The sequence below is a fragment of the Fundulus heteroclitus genome, chromosome 11 (genome assembly GCF_011125445.2).
Source record: "Fundulus heteroclitus isolate FHET01 chromosome 11, MU-UCD_Fhet_4.1, whole genome shotgun sequence".
Classification (NCBI taxonomy): Eukaryota; Metazoa; Chordata; class Actinopteri; order Cyprinodontiformes; family Fundulidae; genus Fundulus; species Fundulus heteroclitus.
The window spans coordinates 27471440-27494037 of record NC_046371.1 but is presented as its reverse complement, the minus strand read 5'-3'; the positions used below and the strand labels follow the sequence as shown (position 1 = coordinate 27494037).

The following is a 22598-nucleotide window of genomic DNA, read 5'->3' as shown; positions in this document are numbered from 1 at the left end:
ATTATGTAAGGTGAGAAGTGTTTGTGTGTGTCATCCAGGTTTTAGTTGAAATATGACAACTAAAAAAAAACACGTTTTGAAAATGCAAAAAATAAAAAATTTGGCAATATAACCTGAGAAATTGAAGTTTTATATTGTCAGCTTTCTTTCCTTTCAGCTGATAGGCATCCACTAAATGATGCGTCAGTATTTAGACATGTGACTATCCTGAGTGTAAACATAGACAAGGGTTTTTTTGTTTGTTTGAGTATCCCATTCTTGTTGCTTAGAATAGACACAATTTTAGGACAAAGAAAAAAAAGAAAACAATCCACCTCAAAAATGTGGGAAACTTCCTGTAATAAGGCAAAAGCATTCAGTTTTCATGTTTCAGATCAACAATTATTTCTATGTAACTTTTCTTTAAAAGTCTCATTACTTTAAATTCATTCAAATCATGCAGGCCTAATTTATCATTCACAAAACTATTTTTTAATAATAATAAAACCTAATTGTTATGCTTCTTGGTTACTTTCAAACTGGTGATTTGGTTTGGAAACCACTGAGCCTGGTGCTGAAAACATATCCATATTATTCTGGAAATCTATCAATTTAAATGTTGCATGATACTTAAATTATATTACATTAAAAATTAGAATAAAGCTTCTGATGTGTCAGTCTCGGCAGGAGAAGGAATAGGAAGGTCGGGTTGAATGTTATATGTTAACATATTTTTCGAAGGGCTTTGTTTAACAGCAGTTTATTCAGTCAGTTATATTTTTTAAAGCTTTAAGTAGCTGTTTGTCCTATTCGGGGTCTCTGATGTATTGAGTATTCCTATTTACATTAGGAAGTTAACAAACATATTCATCACCTAACATTCATATGGGGCAATGAATACAAGTCAGTGACAGAATGCATTTTCAGCTTTGGTCCACAAGGGGGAGCCCTTGACCAACAATCAGACTGACCTCATGTGATGGCATGAAAAGCTACAAACTCCTCTGTCTCCTCCAAGCGGGAGCATTTCTCCATCCCCACCATACCACACCCAACAGAGGACAGAAATCTCAAACACATCTCAGAGAGGCTTTGGCTCCAAATTTCAACAGGACAAATAAACACATTTTGAGCAAATATCTTAGATATTCAAATATGTTTCTATTCCATTTCTCTGCATCTTGTAAATCCACTCAGAGATGCCTCACACACGGCCATATTGCAGCTAAGAGAGGCTGGTTTGTCTGCAGAATCGGGTATATTAAAAGCTTTAATATCTAAAATATAATATAAAATATTCAGAGGAACCTTTGTAGTCGATCTGCACAGATGAACATAATCTCAAACGTCTTGTGTATTTGGACCGTTTTTGTATTTTACGCCAGAGCAGGATCAATGAGAACGAGAAACGGGTGACAGACAGGTGGGACACAACATAGAAACAGGAGATTTACTGTAGAACATGATTAAAACACAGACCCACCTCCAGACTACCAGAGCAACGTCTACTCCACATAGGAGCTTCCGTTTTCTCCCCCTGCAGCAGAACAGTTTGGGCCTTTGATCCTTCTCTCATTGTCTTAGTAGCCGAGTACAAAACCCAGAACAGAAATAGCTCCAGGCTGAGCCAATCACTTGTGAAACGCATCCGATATTATTTTTTTACTCTTCACCAGTTGACAATGTCATAAAAGCATTTAAAGATTTCCTCCCAGGCAAAGCCCCCAAAATGCAAACACTTCTGTATCGACTCTCTTCAGCTTTGGGTTGGTTCTGCTCTCTTTCCAGAACTTTTGTCTGCATCATTTCCAGACCTGCTTTCTCTTTTTGACAATCATGACTTAGTCCTAATCTTGTCTTCTTATTCCTTTGAAATAAATCCGAACATGTCTCATAGTTTCCCGCACAACCCTCCTGATAGAAACCCATAACTGCATTACAGACACTGTTAACAATAGTCAAGCAACAATGGTCAGGCATATGGCTGTTTTTTACAATGATGATTTCCAGGAACCCCTGCGATAGACTGGTGACCTGTCCAGGGTGAACCCCGCCTCTCGCCCATTGACAGCAGGAGATCGGCACCAGCACCCCCCGCGACCCCACAAGGGATAGACGTGTTGGAAAATGGATGGATGGATTTCCAGGAACCTGATGTAGGAGTTAAAAGATGGGGCCAAAAACCAAATCCATTCCTTGCAACAGGAAGAAAACCAAGCTTAATGCTATGCAGATCAACTAAACACATTTTTTTAATAAGTCTGAATTTTTAAAGTGTTTTTATCAAATCAAACGGAAACGAGTTGCCTACAGGCTGCCTTGATTCAGTTATGTTTAACCAATAAATTAAACCAGGTCTGCTTTTTACTGGAAGTTTGTAGCCCTCTACATGACATTTAAACGTAAGCAAACATAGGTAAGCAAAAGACTAAACTTTTATTGTGTTCTTAACATTTTCCTTTCTAAGCTTTTAACATGTCAGAGAAAACCTGGCTTTAAAAATGTTTTCACAGCATGACCATCTGCGTTAACCTCTGCTGCGGGGTCAAATTTGCACCATTGTTGAATTGTGGTTGCCGACCTTACAAAATAATTCAACCTTGGACATCCCTGATCTAAAGCACTGCAGGACTCAGCTGCCTCGGTTTAGCTCCTTCAACATTAAAAAGAAAGACTTGGTAAAATGAGATCCACCAGAGAGCTCCAAGATGAAACCCGCTGCTAATCAAAACAAACACAAAGGCCCGTCTCACATTTGTCTGTTTGCAGGATTGTTGTCCTGCTGGAAGGTGAACCTTCAGCCCAGGCTCAAGGCTTTTGCAGCCTCCAACAGTTTTTCCTTCAGGATTATCCTGTATGTCTTGTTCCTGCTGAACAAAGGCATCCCCACAGCATGATGCTGCCACCCCCATGTTTCACTGCAGAGATGGTATGTTCAAGGTGGCATGCTGTGTTGGTTTTCAGTTCCACAAAAGATTTTTTGCAAAAACAGCTTCTTCTACATTTGTGGCACCCTGTCTTCTGCGAAGCTGTAACAGCGTCTTCTTACGTCTTTCTTTCAGCTTTGGTCTTCCTCTTGCTGCTCCTCCAGAGTCAGCATTGGCCTCAAAACTGCTCCACCTCTGTTTGCAGTTATTTATTTTCCGCTGACGGACTGAACAGCAGTTTCAAGCTCAGGATATGATTTTCTAACCTCTCTGCTATAAACATCTGTTATGACCTCTTGTGGTTAGGGTCTTGCATTTACCTTTCGTGCAATGCAATGCTAATTATTGTTAAGGGGCATCTGTGGACCTGGTAAGGCCTCAGCTTTTTTTTTTTTTTTTTTAAACCCTGGGTACCAACTAATCTCTCTCTGCTCTCCTCCACAGGTACGCTGCCGCCTTTTTTCTTTGTAGTTCTTTGTAACTCTTCCATATACCTACACCACTGACACTTCCTAGCTTCTAACCCATCTGCTGGTTTCCTTGGTGTTAACGATGCTGCTGTTTCACTAAAGTTCTCTAATAAACCTCGTAAGGTGCGCTCACACTGACCGTGATTGGTGCCACAATGTCGGCAGTTTTGCTTGCTGCCGCTTGCCTGACATTATGGCCCAGCGGGCAACAAGCCATAAATGCAGCAGTACAACGGTGCTGTCTAGTGACGCTTTCACTTCTCTGCCACTCCAGTCTCTTCACTCACTCTTCTCCTTTCTGGACCCGTCTCAGTAATAATTGGTTGAATCATACAACTCAGGCCGACCGCCTCGATCAGCTTGCCTTCCATGTTGAATGAAGACGGTTTCATCTCCGCCGCAGTCCTTCACGTCACAGCTACATCCAGCTCCTGATTGGTTGTCATGATGACAAGACAACAAACTTCAGCTTTTTTCCAACTCCAACTGTCGCTTCGCCTCCATCTCAGGTGTCGTGATGCTCTGGCATTGCTTTAATTTCCAGAAACGAGCGCTTTGCGTCTCTAGAATTGCCTCTGTGGCCTCGCTTAACGCCACATTGCTGCTGTGCATAGAGATTTGTTAATCTGTTGCTCGGCCTGCCACATTCCCGTTCAGTGTCAACGCACCTTAACACCTCCACAGAACAGCTGGATTTATGTTGAGATGAAATTACACATAAGTGGCCTTTACTTATTAGCGTGAGGACTTCTGAAGCCCAATGATTAAACTGGTTTATTTATTGCTGAGTAAAGGGGGTGGTAAAACACCAAACTTTATATTTTCTAAAATAAACCATTTTAAAGCAAGTTTCATTTCTATTCACAAATATGCCCAACTTTATGCTGACTCCAAAAAAAAGGTATTCATGTCTCTTCTGTCTAAAATGGGTTTATTATTGTTCTAAGTATGCGAATAATTGAATGTTAAGCAGATGCGCTGCACGAGGGTCCATCTAGTTTTAGAGCTGCTCCAATACACTGAACATCAAATATTGCTTCATTAAGTTTTTTTAATGCATTTTTTAAACCTAACAGTTTAAATTTAAGATTGAGAAATTATTTGAAATGAGGCCTTTTGCAGATGAGAAAAATAAAAAAATTTTAAATCATGCAATAGGTATGGTGATGCCATTTTAATTACATGTATCTTTCTAATCACATCTTTATCTGTAGAAGCTCGTCCAGCTGAGAGCAGCTGTTGAGTTGTAAGCCAGTGTGTGGTGCCAAGCACAGAAACACAAAACATCCCATTCATCATCAAAATTTGACATTTTAATGGAAACTAAAACGGTGAACACGGGATTTTTTTTTTTTATTCAATATTACACTGTTTGGAATTTGAGGGTTATTATCATGCTTAAAAAAAAAAAAAAAAAAAAAAAAAAAAAAAACATTGTAATGTGACACTTGTTAAATTCAAAAACAAGAAATTAAATAATCAGACTGCTCATTGAAAAACTGAAATGCCAACTCGTAAGACATTTGAGAAAGAAATGCTGCATCCTTCAGGGGCACGAAGATGCAAAGAGACAGGACAGGCGGACAGAAGTGAAATAACGGCCAGCCTGCGTCATCTTTCGTGACTGACTCCTGTAAAGACGCGACACCCCAGTTTGCTCTTTTTACTTGGAATCCAAAACACAGCGCCACGAGCTTGTTTCTGAATACACCCCCAAAAAAAGAAAAAAACAAACATAATCCATGTATGAGAAAATGACATCATAAAAGAGCAACAATTTTAAGCAGAATACAAACACCATGTTCAGTCTTTCCCATTACAGATGACCAATGGGGGAGGGACTTAAAAAAAAAAAAAAGCAGCACTTTCGGTAGTTGTTTTCCCCTTTATGAGTTCTCGCTCACACACACAGTATAACAATGTGCTCAAAGTGACATTCAGCTGCTACACAAGTGATTTTTGTTCACATAAAAAGTAAAAAAAAAAAAAAAAGAAATTTGTCTGAACTCAGCAGGACGTCAGGAAGCTGGCTCTGACATCCTCCTCTACACCCTCCCTTCTCTTCGTGCTGAATATCTGAGTAGTGTACCTTTGGCAAAAGCAGATCCAGACACCCAGAGCCGCACGTTAGCCTCTTAAAATCGAGATCACCCCCATCACAAATCTAAAAATATATTAAGAGAAACTCAAGATGCAGTGTATTTCAATGCTGAGCGCTTCATCACAATCTGTGTGGAGAAAAAATTAAAAACATGTATAAAATCCGCTGGGAACAGCAGCTCCCAGGTAAATCAACACTGGTGCTAAAGGGACAACAACATATGCCTTGAACAGCAACTGAAACATCTAAAGATGAAACATCTGGATTTCGTTTGATTTACTCATTTTAGTCTTATCCTACCTGTGCACCTACGGATAAGTCAAGTTACAACTCAAAAAACACACATCTTCAAAACATGTTAAAATAACTTGTTAAATGAGTCCAAATTAATCATTTGCTACTTTAGACATTAATTTGATAGAGTATCTGGTATGCGTACACATCAGCAGACAGCAATTCGTCACCGTTTGCAGTGATTTTGGCTTGAAGTTGCAGAAATATGAACATAAGCCATGAGGAAAAGAAAAGCTAGAATAACTGCTCACTGCTTTCAGCTCTGTCCATGTTGGAGAAAGGAAGAAAATCAGGATATTACCTGGAAGAGAACTGTAACAAAAAGTCGCTAATGTTTCACAAATCAAAAAAAACAAAAACAAAAAAAACAAAAAAAAAAAAAAAAATGGCACAGATATATGCTGGAAGCAGAATTGCCGTAGTTTTTTTTTCTCCTCCCTCCCCATGCCTCCCCTCACACAGGCACCTGAACAAAATACAACATGGGGGAAAAGGAGGGAGGACTTTCTAATAGAGAAACTTGCATATAATAGGAAGAACTCACAGCGCGCGCACACACCTAACTACCAACAAGCCACTCGCAACCTGGAAGCCTGCATCAGCATCCTTGAGGTGATTGCACATCCTGAGGGGATGAAAAGGAAATGTAGGCTCCACATGATTATGCCTCTCTCTCTCTCTAAACCTGTCGCTAGTGGATCCCCCTCCCCTCAATAATTACTGATTAACCATCTACTCTGTTTCTAGAACCCGTTTTTTTTTGGTTAGCAGGCTACAATGTTATAAACAGCTCTATGTGGAGAGATCTATATTCAGAATAGCCTTGTTACTGTGCTTGGAGGAGATTCTCTGATTTCCCCAAACCAATGCCACATTCTTAAAAACAAAAAACATTTTTTAAACATGGTATTTATTGTAAGACTACAGTTTAAAAAAAAAACAAAAAAAAAAAAACACTTTATCACCCTGCTTACCTACTTACATGACCAAAAAAAAAAAGCATCACTGCTCACTTTGAATAGCTTCAGCCTTAACAATTTAGCATTAACCTGATTGTGTCAATTTGCCCGTGGATTCATGTGCAATCAGACCAAATTAAGCTAGCAAGCAGAGAGTTGGAAAACAAATACATTAGAGAGAACAAGGTAATGCTACTGGATTAAACAGGGTCCAATTAGGCTCGCTTTACTTCTGATTTTACCGTCCACACCAAGAGAGCAGCATCTGTCACACCATCAGGCATGGGCCGCTACCAGAGCCCCACAGTATGATAAAAAAAAGTTTGTTTTTTTGTAAACGAGAGAAGTGTGCAATAGCCGTCTTTCAGCCAGCTGACCAGAGGTCTGCAGCAACAGGTGGGGGAGGACCAAGGCTCCTCCATGTCCCATCTAGCTGGAGACATCCGATCACACAAGCACATTCCTACATAGATAACAGGGAGCTGCAGCCATTTTGGAAGCATTTCGACAATTTGACCTCAATTTCCCAGCTCCACACTTTCCCTGATAAAGTCTTGGTTGGGGGCGGGACTCTCCAATTACCCTGGGACTATTGAAGGGTGGGGTTATGTGCCGAGCATAGACTATAGGTGAACCCTTTCTGGCAGCTTTCTGACTTCCCATTCATGTTTTGGACCCGCATGGTTTTTACTTTATGCAAGTCATATTTAAAAGCGCACTTTGCCGTAATCAAGAGTGTACCAAAGAAAGTGGAAGTATGCCAGTATCTCCATCTTGTTTGGTGAACAAATGGTGGGATAGAGGTTTCCCCATAGATATTATATAGGCAGACGGCATGGACTGGCACTGCCGACTGGAGCCGACGTTTCAGCGTGGCCACCATCTTGGATGGGTCTCTCACATGACCCCAGTGCATTTATTTGTACCGAGGAAGCTGGTTGCCCAACTAAAATAAATCATAACTCTGAACTTTTACCTGATTTTCATACAGTTTTGGTTTGTTGCAAACGGCAGAGATGTGGTTATGATACAGGCCGCTGTCACACATTAAAAAAAAGGGTTTAATGCTAAAATACGTTTAAACATATTTCATAAATGTATGTTCTTTAACAGATATATGGCATATTAATGTATACATGATGTGGTATTACAAATTAATACATTTTATATTCTAATAAAGAAACAAGTTAGATTATTGGTTTAAATTTATTTTTGCTCTGTCTCTCCTGTACAATCCTGAGCCTTCTCTAAACACCAACATTAATTTCTTCATATTTTTGCGAGTTGTGCATGCACACAGTTTATTAAAGGCCTGGAAAAGTGTTCCAGGTCATTCCAGTGTCTTACACTACCGTGCTTGCAACTAGGGTTGGAGCTTAAGACGCTTTTTTTTTTTTTTTTTTTTTTTATAATATATATATATATATATATATATATATATATATATATATATATATATATATATATATATATATATATATCTATATATATATATATATATATATATATCTATATATATATATATTAAAAAAAATAATGTTTTGCACAACTTCTTGCATGTGTTTGTACTCTGTAACTATATTGTACTTAATTTGGCAACGTGATTCAGCCTTAGTTTGTTAAATACAACGATAAATTAATAAGCATAAAATTATGGTCCATCTGTTGGATTTCTGCATCGTTCCCATCCAAGTAAAAACACATCTTCAGAATATCTCAGCCCAAAACGGTGATCTGCACCATGTGATCTACTATCAATTATTGGCGGTTATTGAAACCATACACTGCAGAAAATACGGGCAAAGTTTCTCCCTCTGGGTTTACTCCCGTTGGCTGCCATGTACGCCTAGAGCAGGAGAGACCCATCCAATATGACGGCAATGCAGGATGCGCTCCAGCACATAATGAGGTGTCTAAGTAATGTCTATGGGTTTCCTGGTCAGGCATGATTTTTTTTTTGAGTTTGCTTTATTACTGCCCACCTGCTAGATTGGAGGTGTAGTGAACAACTTCTCTGTACATCATTTGGCTGATTTAAGCAAATGTTTTACAACCTTTGAAAGTGGGGATAACAGATAGCACACACACACGATACCTGTGATTCCTTTAACCCAGGTAAAAATAAATACATTAAAAATCACAGCTATTTAAACCCTAGGACTTTCAATGGAAAGGGGCTATTATGAGGACTTTAGGAATTCGCAACCTTTTAAGACATTGATACAGATTACCGGCCCATGCCTAGAGAAAATGGACATCAGATGCTGCGCAAATATCAAGCAGAGCCAGCTATAACTGGGTGTGGAAGTAAAATGTCACATAAACCTGCTCCAGTTCCAATTTTCTCTTTCTACTGAGGACAAAGTGGAAAGAAGCACTCAGGACAGTTAGTCCATAGAAAGATAGGAAGAAAACAGAGGAGGAGGAAATGAACCAGCAGAGATGATTACCATTACAGCCAAAGAAAACAGAGAGATGCAATGTGCTTTCTTAGCAGATACAATCTGACAACATAAGCCCAAAGTGATAACTGACATCCTTTGTCAAAAGGTAAGTATTTGGTGTGTTTTCAGAACATCGTATGAGACAGCAGTAGGACTCCAATTCAGCATTTCCAGAATGAAAACATTACATGACAGGGGCCAATTGGCAAAGGAAAAAAGCAACAACATTTAATATACTCATGGCTTCATCAACACTACCTGAGTTATATTTAATAATTCTGTATTTAACAACTATATATATATATATATATTTTTTTTTTTCTGAAAAGTAACAGCCAAGAGCCATTCTTTTAAGGAGTATTTCTAGTGTTACATATAGATTTTCTCTAGATAAGATAAAGGTAATTTGTTAACATAAAGTGCTATTAATCCACGATTAAACCAAATTAGATTTTCTAGGCAAGAGGACCCCCCCCACCCCCACCACCACTCTGTTCCTTTGTAATGTCAGAAACAAAAATGTCCTCTTTTGAAGATGTCACAGCTGACCAAATTTGGGCTTCTAGAATCAGACCATAAAAGAGATTTTATCAAGAAAAAAAAAAAAAAAAAAAACTAGTCTGAAAATTGTGCAACAGAGGGTAAATGCAACCCAAATTGTTTTGTAAAACTGAACTACAGGCTACATAAGCATCTCTGATGAGGATTTTGTAGCTCAACATAACCCATTTTCCATGGTGTTATTGCACATTGGCTTGCGAAAAGTTAAAATGTTATCCACAGCACAACTCTGAAGCCCTCCTTAACAATCCAACAGTTTGGACAAAGCGGCTGATTTGGGACCCAAGATGAGGGTCGCAATAAATGAGTTACCGTTGCTTTTATGTGATGATGAAAAGAGATTCATTTCTGCAAGTAAACATGGTGGGACAAAAAAAATGGAAAAAAAAAAAAAAAAAGCAACATGCTGGGAGAAACATAATTGTAAATTGAAACATGTTCCTTCAGCGATGAAGTGAACAGAAACAGTTTGCTTGGATATCCTGAGTGTGGCAGCTGAACAAAAAGCACAAACAAGAACATCCAATCAGAAGCAATGTATGCGTCTGTATATATATTTTTTTTTTAAGGAAAATCATGCTTATGACCATCTGAGTGAAATGTAGCGAACGCTTTAACAGAACAATTAAACGGAGACCCGGTGTTAAAATCTTTAGCACACCTGCTTAAACAAATGACGTAAAGGGGCGTGGCTTTCCTTCAAATTCGGCACTTCAGTACCTTAAAAGGAGCAATAAGCGAAATTTCATCATTTTAGATAGAAAGAACTAAAAATAGTGATGTGAAGAAGTAAAAGGTAATATTTTGATGGACAATGGTTAGATATAAACTGTGTTGTTCTCCAACCCCTTGTTTCAATAGCCGGGCCGGCGGTGCGTGTGCGTATGTGCACGTGAACAGCTGCCCCCTCCCTGCCCGTAAAATGCCACTGCCAGGCACAAAATGGCATCGAGCACGCCAATCGGATCAGAAATGTTCTCTTCCTAACAGCATTATAAAGTTATGAGTTACTTCTTAACTAGATGTGTTCCTCTGAAAGGTGATGTTGTTCTGCTGTGTTTTTATCCATTGCAAATGGGGGAGATGGGAAATGGGTGCCGAGTGCAGGAGCGGACATAGCGAGACGTGGCTTGATACACGTTTTGTTTTGGTCTACAGTGCTCAAGCTTCACCTAGTGGTGGGAAAAAAGTAAAAATAAAAAATAAATCGCTTATTGCTCCTTTAACTCTGGGGTCTTAGAACAACGCAAATAATACTTGTGTTAGGCCAGCTGCAACAACTGCAATACATATAAAATGTCAGGGCTCTGAGTAGTTCTCTTTAGGACTTAAGACAAGGCTCTCCCTTCCCGGCTGGAGCCTCACAAGCTTCCGGTGCCGCTGTAACAGGATTGCAAACACCTTTACTCTACAACCTAAAGGCATTTCTTTAAGGGCCATCTCCTTTCGTTCACCACAAATTCAAGCTTGCGCACAGATCTGCATGTGTGACGTCCAACGTATCTACAGTGAACTCATTTTAATGAGTGAATAAAGAAAACGACCGAGGCATCCCATAGCCGGACCGACGGCTGCCACAGTTTGACAGGATAAAGGCTTAAGGAGGTGCAGCCCGAAACACCTTCCTTGGTTGAACTCCCGAACATTAATCCCTTAAAAAGCCATGAGACGAGGACCACCACAGCTAGAAGTCGTTAAGGTCCATTCATCGTGTTGGAGAGGCACCGATAAACTCCTTTTAACGTCCATCCAGAGTGTGTCTGTGTGTTGTCTGGTGCGCTCCCAAAGGAAGGGGCAAAAAAAAAAAAAATGTTTTAATAAACCCGAGTTTCCAAGGAAAATCATGCTTAGCTATGAGTGTTTTCACAGTTGTCACTTTATCCGACAGGATTGTTTTTTTTTTGTTTTTTTTCTCTCCAAGGTAGATAACTGCAGCACCCAGAGAAGACCGCAAGCACTGAAGATGAGCTACCTCACTTATCAGGTCCATCATTGGTCTCATCATAAAACACTACTCTTTTTGGATCTGTGGGGGAGAGAAGAGGCAAACAATCACTCCAAGTAATCTACACGTAACCCTAGTCACAGGAAACTTGCTCAACAGCAACTAAGCAATGCATTGAAACAGCAGAATTATAAAAATGGTCACAATATAAATACATTTTACCAGATTTTTTAAGTACGCAACATCAATTATTACTATTATTATTATTATTAAGAAATCTAGCATGTGTTGGTAGCAGTCTGCACTGCCAGCTGGCTCAACTAGAAGGCAGCAGGATATACATCACACTCCTCGTTTTAACAGATTTTGATTAGGATTACTGTAACACAATAAACGGTTCATTAGGTGACGCTACTCAGCTACTTACCCACTGAAACAGTTTTTTGTAAAGAAAGAGGATGAAAAAGTGTTTCCTTACCTTGTTTTTGCAAGTTGAAAATGGATTCCATTTCTATTTAAGAAAAAAAATAAGCATCAGTTCAGAAAGTGGTCTCAAAGAAATATTATCTAATGTAAAAGTCAAGACATAATACATTAGAAATATAATCTCAAGGATGATCATTGTCATAACCCTGGTGTGGAAGTACCAATTTTTAGCAACATTGAGGTTTTGAAGCCACACAAGTGTAAGATGCTTTTAGAAAGAAAACCGTTTTCTATAGGAGGCACAGCAGCGAGTCATTCAGGCTGCCTGACTGGACAAAGGTCAAGCTGCTTTGTTTTAACGGACTGGCGTCAAACGTCAGTCCTTCCAGGAGCTTTAGCTGCGTCTCTGCTTCAACACCTGACTCCATTATCAGCAGAGCAGGGGCTCTAAACTTTCCAGCCTGCGACCGCCTCCTTTTGGCCGCAACTTTAGGAGCATTTTTACAACAAAGCGATGTTGTCCCTCTGTGTTAAAATAAGGAATGTGGAGCATCTTGTAAAAGTTATATTTTGGTATAGGCTTTACAAATGAGAAAATACTAAATCATTTTAGCACATCAGCATTAAATGATCGTTAGTATCAGGACTTTGAAACGACTGTGTGACTTTATTCTCAATGCTACAACCTTGTTCTCATCATATTTTGACTTTGTTCTGGTATTATTACGATTTTATTTTTGCAATGTTATTTATTCTTGTACACCTAATGTGACTACTCTCAGAATTTTCACAAATAAATAAATAAATGGCAGAAAATAAATTAGAAAGAGGAAAGATTTCCCCTATAGTCCCACAGAGGGGAAATTGTGTTAAATATTGGCCATAGAAGACAGAAAACTCAGATATTGAGATAAACTCCACACATTTGCAAGAAAAAAAACCCTAGATGTTCTCTGATGTCAAAAAGTTGTAAATATTAGAGAAAAAAAAAAACATATTTTCCATGGATTAAAGGGCATGCATTTGCTTTATCAAAACTATATTCTCTAACCCAGGGGTCACCAACATGGTGTGGTCCTGGTGAAATCCTGTTTACCTGCGGAGCTGTGCAACGCTGACTGCTCATTCACACATACAGTGGCCTGATGTCCCAAAATAAATAACTAATCAGCTGTTTTTCCATCCAATTCTCGTGTGAATTTTGAGTGAACCTTTAAAATGTCGCAAAAAAAGAAAGAGCGCATCAGACGTGTTTCCATCTACCGGTTTGTAGCGGATTAACCAGGAGACGCACAGCGCAAAGATGTCATAAGTTCACGTTGGCTGTGATAAACAGGAAGTAGATGTTGCTAACCAGCACCGACCACAGATCAGTACTAGAGCCAGGCTTTAACCAACGTGCCAAGTTTTCTTTTCTTTTTTTAAACAGCTGAGACTTAGAAATGCTTGCATCTCTTCGTCGGTCCACACGTACCTGTTGTTGCTTCCAGACCCGTTATTCAAGCGTTATGGGAATATCAGCAGAAACAGCTGATCAGTCATATAAAGGTAAGCGTTCGCTACGTCAAAACTGATTTGACAAATGTGTTTCCATCTTCTCTTTATCGCATTTACTGTTTTCCGAAAAAGTCAAGAAGCACGTCAAGCGAGAGTGAAAAACATTTTTGCAAAATTTAGCGAGTTAATTCCATCAACTCATTAAAAACGCATTAAAAACGTTGATGGAAACATGACTATTCATATCACAACAAATCCTCTTTTGTTAGAATAAAAATCAATGATTTACTAATCTAATGCATAACAGCAAACGAGAATGTTTTCCTTTTCAAATTAAAAGATTTCTAAAATCTTTTAGGAGGAACAAACTTGTCATAGCAGGCGAGTTACATTTGCATATGTGCAAAAAAAATTAGACTATAATCTGCTTTACAACTTTGAACAATTAATTTTTCAGGAGGTTAAATTTCAGTTTTGTATTGGTTTATAACTGAAAACATCAGCTGGTTTTTGGAAAATGACAAATCGACGGTTAATAAGATGAGTTTACACACATCTTCCATCCAACACATTTCTCATTTCAGCAGTCTAGAAAGCTAAACTGTATACCTTTTTGGAGATGTTTCAAGGCGGAGCTCGGAGGACAGAGATATTACTCCTACCTGTTCTTCTGAGGACCGAGTCTTCATCAGCACAACAATGTGACTCACATCTAAACTTACTGATGCTTTTGTTGAACTAAGTTGAACTAAGTTGTTCCAGACACTTAAACCAAGATGGATTAATCAAATATGTCTATTTTGTTCACTGATAAAAAAAAAAAAAAAAGCCCTGTTTGTTTGAAAAACAGATTGAGAATTTCTCATATTTATCTTTGAGCAAAAAAAAAAAAAAAAAAAGCACGTGAGCTGATGCAGAAAGAATACAATTTCCAGAATCCTTTTTCTTTTAATACTTTCAATACAGGGATATATAAAACTAAATAAAATGTCCTATTTCTGCATTAAATTGATGATTGTGCCAGAACCTTTATCTTATTTAAAACAAAAAAGTTCAAAGCAGACATAAGTAGCGCTGGGCGATATATCAAGATTTTAAAAAAAAGAGTTTTTTTTTTAAAGAGATATGACGAGACTATATTGTTTATATCGAGATGGTCTGTGTTGTGTTATAATTATACTTTCATGTATTCTGGTGGGTCATTTTTCAGCTGTTTCTTATATTTATCCACAGCTGTTTAAGAAATGTACCTGTGTGACATTTGGGATAAAGTTTGATGCAGAGATGCCTTTTTATAAATACTATATGAAAAGAAAAAAACAACATATCGGGATAAACATCGTATATCGGCATTGAGCCTAAAAATTATCAAGATATTATTTTTGGTCCATATCGCCCAGCCCTAGATTTACGTGTGAAGCCAAACGCGACCTTCCAGCTTAGGGCTAAAACAGGCCTGATTAGAGCAGAGTGGGAGAGTTACCTTTAGTGTGATAGGTGACGGCAGCTTTAAGGTCAAAGGAGCCCCAGCTGGACCTCCTGCCAACGTCTCTAGGAGGGAGCTGCTCTTTAGAGGAGCCAAACAACACCGTGGTCTGCTGGCCCGCTGCAGGCTTAGCACCGCTGTCTCTACCGGGGGCCAGCGCAGAAGAAGAAGAAGAAGCCACGCCCTTACACTCGGCTTTCGTCTTGTCCTGGACACTTGGCTGCGCTTTGGCCTCCTCCTCCTCCTCCTCGCTCGCTGCGCGAGCAGGAGAACAAACGCTGGATACTTGGCAGGGGGCACAAGTCCTTTTCTCTGCGTCTTGAGAAAAAGCTTCGGCTTCTATGAACGACGGGCTAACGTCGAAGAGCGGCTGGGCCACCTCGGCTGCGACGGCCTCGCCCTCGTAAGAAGTCACAGAGGTCTGGTCGTCGGCAGGCACGAACCCGTTTCCTCCGTCGGGGCCCAGGTTGGGCTCGTTGATGAAGGAGAGACCCCACTGGTTCTGGAAGATGTCCCCCAGGGCTTTCTGATTTGTCTGGACAGCCGGCGGGTCCAGGTGACGAGCGCTCGGGAGCACGGGTTGCATATTTAAAGGGTAGATTAAAACAGTACACTTTCTGTGCTCGCTGGCCTCTCCGTCGCCGGGACTTGTTGCAGAGCTACAGTTACTTTCCAGAGATGCTACATTCTCGCCAGCTGGGACAGACTGAACACAACTAGCAGCAGGAGCAAAGAAGGTGCCCACGGACGGGCAGCCGTTGCCGTTGCCAGACACAGGACCGTTAGTAAAGCTAGCTGAGGTGATGGTTTTCATAGCAGACATGGGCACCTGGGTCAGTCTCACAGGGGGAGGCGCTGCCTCTCCTCCACCTTGAGCTACTTTATTGAGGTTCTCTTTTACTTTGCTTGCATAACTGATCTTGGGAACAATTTTAGCACTGCTATTGTCCACAGGAAATACAGGAGGGGGCTTGAACAAAGTCCACGAGTCCTCTTTCGAAGGCGAGGAAAGCTTGCCCTTGTGCTTCTCCTCTGCCTTCTTAGCGAAGGTGCCAGCTGCTTTAGCGTCGGAGGTTTTCCTCTGAGACTCAGCCGCCGAAGTCTCTGACGCGACGGCCCGCTTCGCCGTCGTCTGAGCTTCTACTTTATAGGCGGGTCTGAAGCCGTCGAGTCTGGACGCGGCTCCTTTCTCGGGCGCCTCGCCGCCCGGACCGCCCGGCTCCTGCGTAGTGTTGCGGGGCTGCATGTCTCGCTCCTTCTCCTTCGTCACGCTGTCGGCGCTCCTGGCGACGCCGCATCTGCTCTTTCGTTTCTTCGGGGTAGTATATCCGCCCTCGGAGCCGCTGCCGTCATTGTCCTTACTGGAGTAGCCGTTCGTAATGAGTCCACAATTCACGAGGCCGTTCTGAAGCGAAGCGGAGTCTTTCTTATCCGACGGCTGGCTCTCATTATGGACCGCGTCCAGGGCCTTCTCCCTGTCATTTCTCAAGTCCATGTTTTTCTTATGGTCCGGCAGTTTGCTGCTCGCTTTCTGAACGGGGGCGTAGTGCTTCTGCGGCCCTTTCTGCTTCACATTTGGATTACTTATGTGTCTGTTACCATTACTGCTGGAGGGATAGGACATACCACCAGTGCAGGGCAGGTGTGGATTCTTCTCCCCTTCCTCGTCGCTGGCGTTTACATTTTTATTGCCTGCGAGAAGAGACACAATCAGTTAAAGAGAAAAGGGATGTCAATCATTTCCTCTCTTTACCACTTTGTACCTTTCCGGCATTGCTTTTTTTTTTTATTGCCTTAGAGGTGCATGATATTAGCAACACGTGCAATTCTGATACTATTGCAATGACAATATTGATTACATTAAGCCGGACATCATCTCAACTAAAAATAAACATTAAGTGTAGGTACTGAGGATAGTGAACGTCCATCCAACTGGCTAAATATATTACCGGCTTGCAGAATCTGTATGCATGGCATTTGCGACATAATAGCCAACCAGATATTAAATCTGGGTGTTCTTTTGCAAATCGACAAAATAATTACGGCTCAATGTTGCAGCTCCATGTTGTACTAGTTTTTTTTTTAAGGTGATGGCCACGGAACAAAACATACCCTCCATCTGTCAACCTGTAACCTGCTTTGTGGACTTTTGGTACCCGCTTTGATACATTTCATGAGAGTCATACGGTCCAAACGGGGCATCAAACCGCCTCTCTACCACCAAAGATAAAGGAAATAGTGTGAATCATGCAAGGATCATTCATAGGAATCCAGTCGCCGCACCACTGCACGCAAAACGTCAGAGTACTAGAGAAAGTGCCAGAGTGACCTGAGCTTGTTTTCTGGCCGTATGGAGCACAGAATAAAGCAAGGTGCCGCGGAAGTATAGAACATTTTGTGCGTTTCAAGGCTAAGAAAACACGTGTGTTCTCCATTTTTGTTAAGGTTTATGTATCAAAATCCAGAAGGAAACATAGAAATTTGATACCTACAATTTTTCCTATCATTGATTATATTAACAGCAGCAGAAATGTTAGTTGCTTTTCTGCTTTAAAAAAAAAAAGCAATACAATTAGACCTGGCTGTAATTTTTTTGTGTAAATACTCTTGTTACAGATGGTATTTTTACTCAACATAATCGAGCCTTGAGAATCTGAATGTTTCTGAAAATCTAAATTACAAGAATGATTTGAGCTACTTTTCTTAAATGTGTCTCCATAATTCACGAAAACACTTAAATACTCGGGAAAAGTAAAAAAGTGATATGCAATAACATCGGTACATACGTATAAAATGGGGCAGTTTTTTTTTTTTTTTTTTTGCAAGCCTGAAAATTAACCACGTGAATAGGAAACGTGTGCATGAAATGATAAGATGATCCTAGGGCAGAAAATGGTTAAGGATTTAACATTTCCACATTCACATAAAGTTAGATTTATCCATCAGAATAACAACACACAGTAATTGAGATCATACGTCGGAAACAAGTTTAAAAACGGTTTGTGGTTATATTAAAAAAAAAAAGGGGGGGGGGGGGTACATATTTTCTTTTGAAAAACATTTTACAAAATTTCCTGATTTGTAACGCATTACGCAGCGTCAGACAACATGATCATTTGAACCACAAAAGAAATGAAGTGTAACAAAGTAACAACCTGGCTATAGTGGCTATATTTACAACCCAAACCACGACGGGGCCTTAGAACTGCTCAGACCCAGGAGAACTGCTGTGTCAACATGGGACTTCCCACTCCCTGGTGTTTCTCTCCACCCTGATCTCATGGCTGCTGGCATTGCACGCGTGGGGTTCGTGTACACACAGCCTTACCCTCTGGGCCCAGGCTCTCTGCTTTTTTAGCAAACACGCAGAAGTAAACGCGGCTGTCAGCTAACGTGTTTTCGATGCTACCTGTTCAGCTGCGTGGCTTCCTGCTGACCAGACAACACGCAAAGGGGGCCCAGTCAGGCCAGACGGCTAACGCTAGCTAGCATCCACAGCGCAGTAAAGCTCGGCAGCAGCCGCTCTCCGTGTCATGTCCGCCCGGCAGCAGCTAAAAACAAGAAGGCAGGAGAGGTTAAAGCCAGGAGGAAGGGGAAGCCTCTTACTTTTACACCGCTTTGCCCCGACCGGCCGGCTGAGTGCGGCGCTAGCCCGCACCGATATTCTAACATGGCCGACAGGAAATGGCAGCAGAGAACATTCCAGCGGAGCCGGTGTGGTTTCCTGAGCTGGACGCGGACACGCCGGAGTCAAACACATAACTTTGGCCACTCGGGAAACGGGGCTGACGCCGTTACACCAGCTGGTGACTACAGAGAAACCATTTTATTTATTTATTTTTTTTTAAACGTACATGGCTACATTAGCGAGAAGAAAACTGGGTGGTGAAACCGGCGTACAAGGTCAATCCCCGAAGTGTCAAAACCACCAGCGGCTACGACAACCGTCACGCAACGTCAGCTAGCATGCCGGCTAACCCCACTCCACGGCTCTAGCGTGAATAATGCAGCCCACCGCCGCGCTACTTAAAAAAAAAAAAGCCCTTCTTGTGGTTCGGGTTAACGCCATGCTAGCCGCCTAAGCCGCCCCCCGTCACGTTAGCTAGCGACTGCTAGTCGGCAAGCCGACATTAGCCAACTTTTTTTTTTTCCTCTCCGGATGGCCCAACCTGTTTTCTTCGCCTGCGTTTCCTGATGCTTGCACTGGAGCTGGCCCTGATCATGTCTGAGACAAGCGGTGCGCTGGACGGGGCTCCGGTCCTCTCCGTTGTGGTGCTGCTGCTGCCTGTCTTGTGCCCGATCTCTGGGCTGTTCCTCCATTGAAGTGAAGAATGTCGGGCTTGTGCTCCCCAGCCAGCGCGTTAGCTCACTGCACGGCACAGGACAGTCCAATCACTACCAGAGTGAAACGGAAGCTATTTGAAGCGTCTGTAAACGTCAGCAGTAAATGGCTAAAAATGGCACTGTTTTGGTTGGCCGCGGCTCCCAAAAGATCCATGTGTAGACGGGCGCGCAAAGAGAGGATCGCGCCGGATTAGTTGTTGCGCCTTTCTTTACAGGAGTTTGTTTGTCCGCGCAGATGTTTGAATTGTCATTGTTTGTTTGGAAAAAATAAATAAAAAAATAAAGAGCAATTCGGATAGCTTTTTTTTTTTTTTTCTCGGAGTGGGGAAAGGGATCGGGGTGGGGTTCGTGTAAGAGCCAAAAATCATATGACCCGAGGCGCTGCCACGTCTCCAGCCAGTGGACACACTTTGGTGGAGGGTCACGACGAGAACGCCCCTCTCCAAAAATGGAAAGGCAGTTTATTGTTGTCATTTATGCCGGTGTACTTCTAAAATGCACGATTGGGTAAAAAAATAAATAAATACGGAAACCAGAAAAGTGTATACAATTAAAGAAAACGTTAAGAAAATGAGCGCTTGAATCAACGATGTCCGCTGTTTAATAAACACGTCAGTCGTTACATTAATATTTTAACGTGACAATTTAAATAAAACCGGTGTAGAATTAAATGTATCTAGAATGGCTTAAATGTTTCAATAATAACTTGAAAGTATTTAGTATGTAATTATTCCATAAATTTAGTTGCCTACTTCTTCCAAAAATATATATTTTAATACCAAACTATTTACAATTGGAGCGCGTGATGACTTTCTCTAATCTGAGAGTTTTAGCTATCATTAGTGGGCGGGACTAACATAGTAGTAGACGAGGCTATTGGTCCGCAGTTGAGCTGCTGTGCAAATTAACCAATCAAAAGTTAGGGATTATTTAAGGAGCCGCAATGACAGTTTTGATTTTGTATCTACTGGTGGGCTGGTAAATAGCGAACACAAAATAACAGGATTAATACTGAGATCATCCTATTTGATTTAAACAAAATCGATTCACGAGTCACACATGAACTGTTTTTAAGTTCATAGCTAAACATTGACACATTTGTAGAAATATGGATACCCACGTTGCATAGTTGTTTCTGTTGTCTGATTGGGGGAACAAAAACTTTACTAGTGTGGATCTAGTCCAGTAGACTCTAAAAAATTTATCTTTATTTATCAACAGATGTAATGTCATTGTATTGAGTGACATTATTAAAAGTTCTGTTTAATTTGACGGGAGTTTATAATAGAATTCAAAGAAAGATAACCAATTTGTTATAACTGCTTAATAATAAAAAAGGGCAATAGTTCATGCTTTCATTGCAAATTTCGTTCACTAAGGGTATGAAAGCTGTAAAGCTGCCTTAGGGCTAATTAATCTCATTAAATGATGGCTATAATGCAATATTAAGATGAGATAAGAAATACCTTTATTGTTCCACAAAGGGGAAATTTGGATGTGACAAGGACAAAAAAAACAAAAAACAGTAGGGGTGTAAATCAGCAGCTATATCACAATACATATCGATTTGTTTAGATGACGATATGATATTTGCCGATATAACGAAGTCTGTTACGATTTCCAATTGATGTGATCGATACGATATATCATCACAAAAAAAAAAAAATATGGTGTGACCATTTATTTCTAAGCTCTTACAGGCATTAGACATTTAAATCAAAAACAGCATTCTTCTAATAATGATAATAATAACAATAGATCACCTGTTCACTTTAGTCTCATGCCTGGTTAATTTCAAAATAAAGACGTATCTTAAAAGTCACGATATGGAAATACATTTTCATTTTGCATAGATGCAATTGTTGATCGTTTAACTGACATGTCGATGTGGATCGATATATTGTTACACCCCTAAAAAACATTTAAACGTTAGATTAGTAATATGATTAGAAGATGTTATTTTAAAGTTAAGTTATAAAGTAAAATAGAATGAACTTCAGAAGAAAATATTGTCCAATTATTGGTAATACGGCATATATTCAAGTTAAATAGGGAAAGACAGCACCAGATTTATAGAACGATGTGAGGAAAACTACACAATATGCATGGTTGTACAAATAAACAGCTCAAAGAAGCTAAAGCGTGAGCAGATGGACATCAGCATCTAAGAGACGATGTAGATGATTCCAGATCAGATCATCAGACCCTGTACAACATTAGCATGTTTGTCAACACTTATTGAGTCTGTTGTGAGCAGCAGAGATCATTGTCTTTCAGCAGCTAGTTTGATTTAAAAATGTAATTAAAATAATTTTCAAACAAACTCGCTGTTAATTTTTATTGTACATTTAAGTCTGACTTGGAGGTGGTTCCACAGGACAGAAATGTGAAACTGAGGCTCCAAAACTAAGGCGCAGCCTCACATAATGGACCATTATAGGCCTTGAGCTCAAAGATGTCTCATCAAAGATGAGTTTTATTAGTGTCTTTAAAAAACTTGCATCTTATAAGAATGATATTACATTGTATCCTTGACTTCACAGCATAAGGAGGAGTGCTGGAGTAAATTCTGGCAGGGGAGTTTTGGCTTAACAAAAGAGTTTTTCGGGAGTTATTCAAACATCCAGCTAAAATTACAGTCCAATAGTCCCGCATGGAAGTGACAAGTCATGATAAATATTGTCTGTCTGGTAAAGGATGCTTCTGATTTGATTCATGTTTTCATATTAAATCTTTTTCATGTTAGACTTAAAAGCTGGTCGTATCAAAGATGACTTAAAAGTATCTTGCTGTTGCGTTCAGATCCCAATACCATTTAGAGTAGAATAAATGAATATGAGTTTATCCAAGGCAAATATAGCCAAGATAGATTTATCGATATGTTTTGGGTCACTGTCATATTGTAGGGTCCAGTTCTGCTTGAGCCTTAAAGTTTTTTCATAGATGGTCATACGTTTTTCTCAAGCACCCTCTGATTTATGATGGAAATCATGGTTTATTCAGTGATCCTTAGTTGGCCAGGTGCTTCTGTAAAGCATCCCCAAATCATGGCATTTCCAGCTCTGTGCTTCACAGCAGCTTTAATGATCTTTACCTTCACCTTTGTGTGAGTAAAGGTTCCCTACTTTCACACATCCCATTGAAGTGATACATGCGCAGTCTCTG

At 40.3% G+C, this 22598-nt stretch overlaps 1 protein-coding gene across 1 annotated transcript; it reads right to left on the bottom strand.

Annotated features, from left to right (window-relative positions):
* Nucleotides 1-9750: 9750 nt before the first annotated feature.
* On the bottom strand, nucleotides 9751-19834 carry nufip2 (nuclear FMR1 interacting protein 2). Its single transcript, XM_012864737.3, has 4 exons — nucleotides 19259-19834; nucleotides 15087-16781; nucleotides 12159-12191; nucleotides 9751-11761 (listed from the first exon to the last, which is right to left on the bottom strand). The coding sequence occupies exons 1-4, from the start codon at nucleotides 19407-19409 to the stop codon at nucleotides 11709-11711; spliced, it is 1932 nt and encodes a 643-aa protein (XP_012720191.2). The 5' UTR covers nucleotides 19410-19834; the 3' UTR covers nucleotides 9751-11708.
* Nucleotides 19835-22598: the final 2764 nt, after the last annotated feature.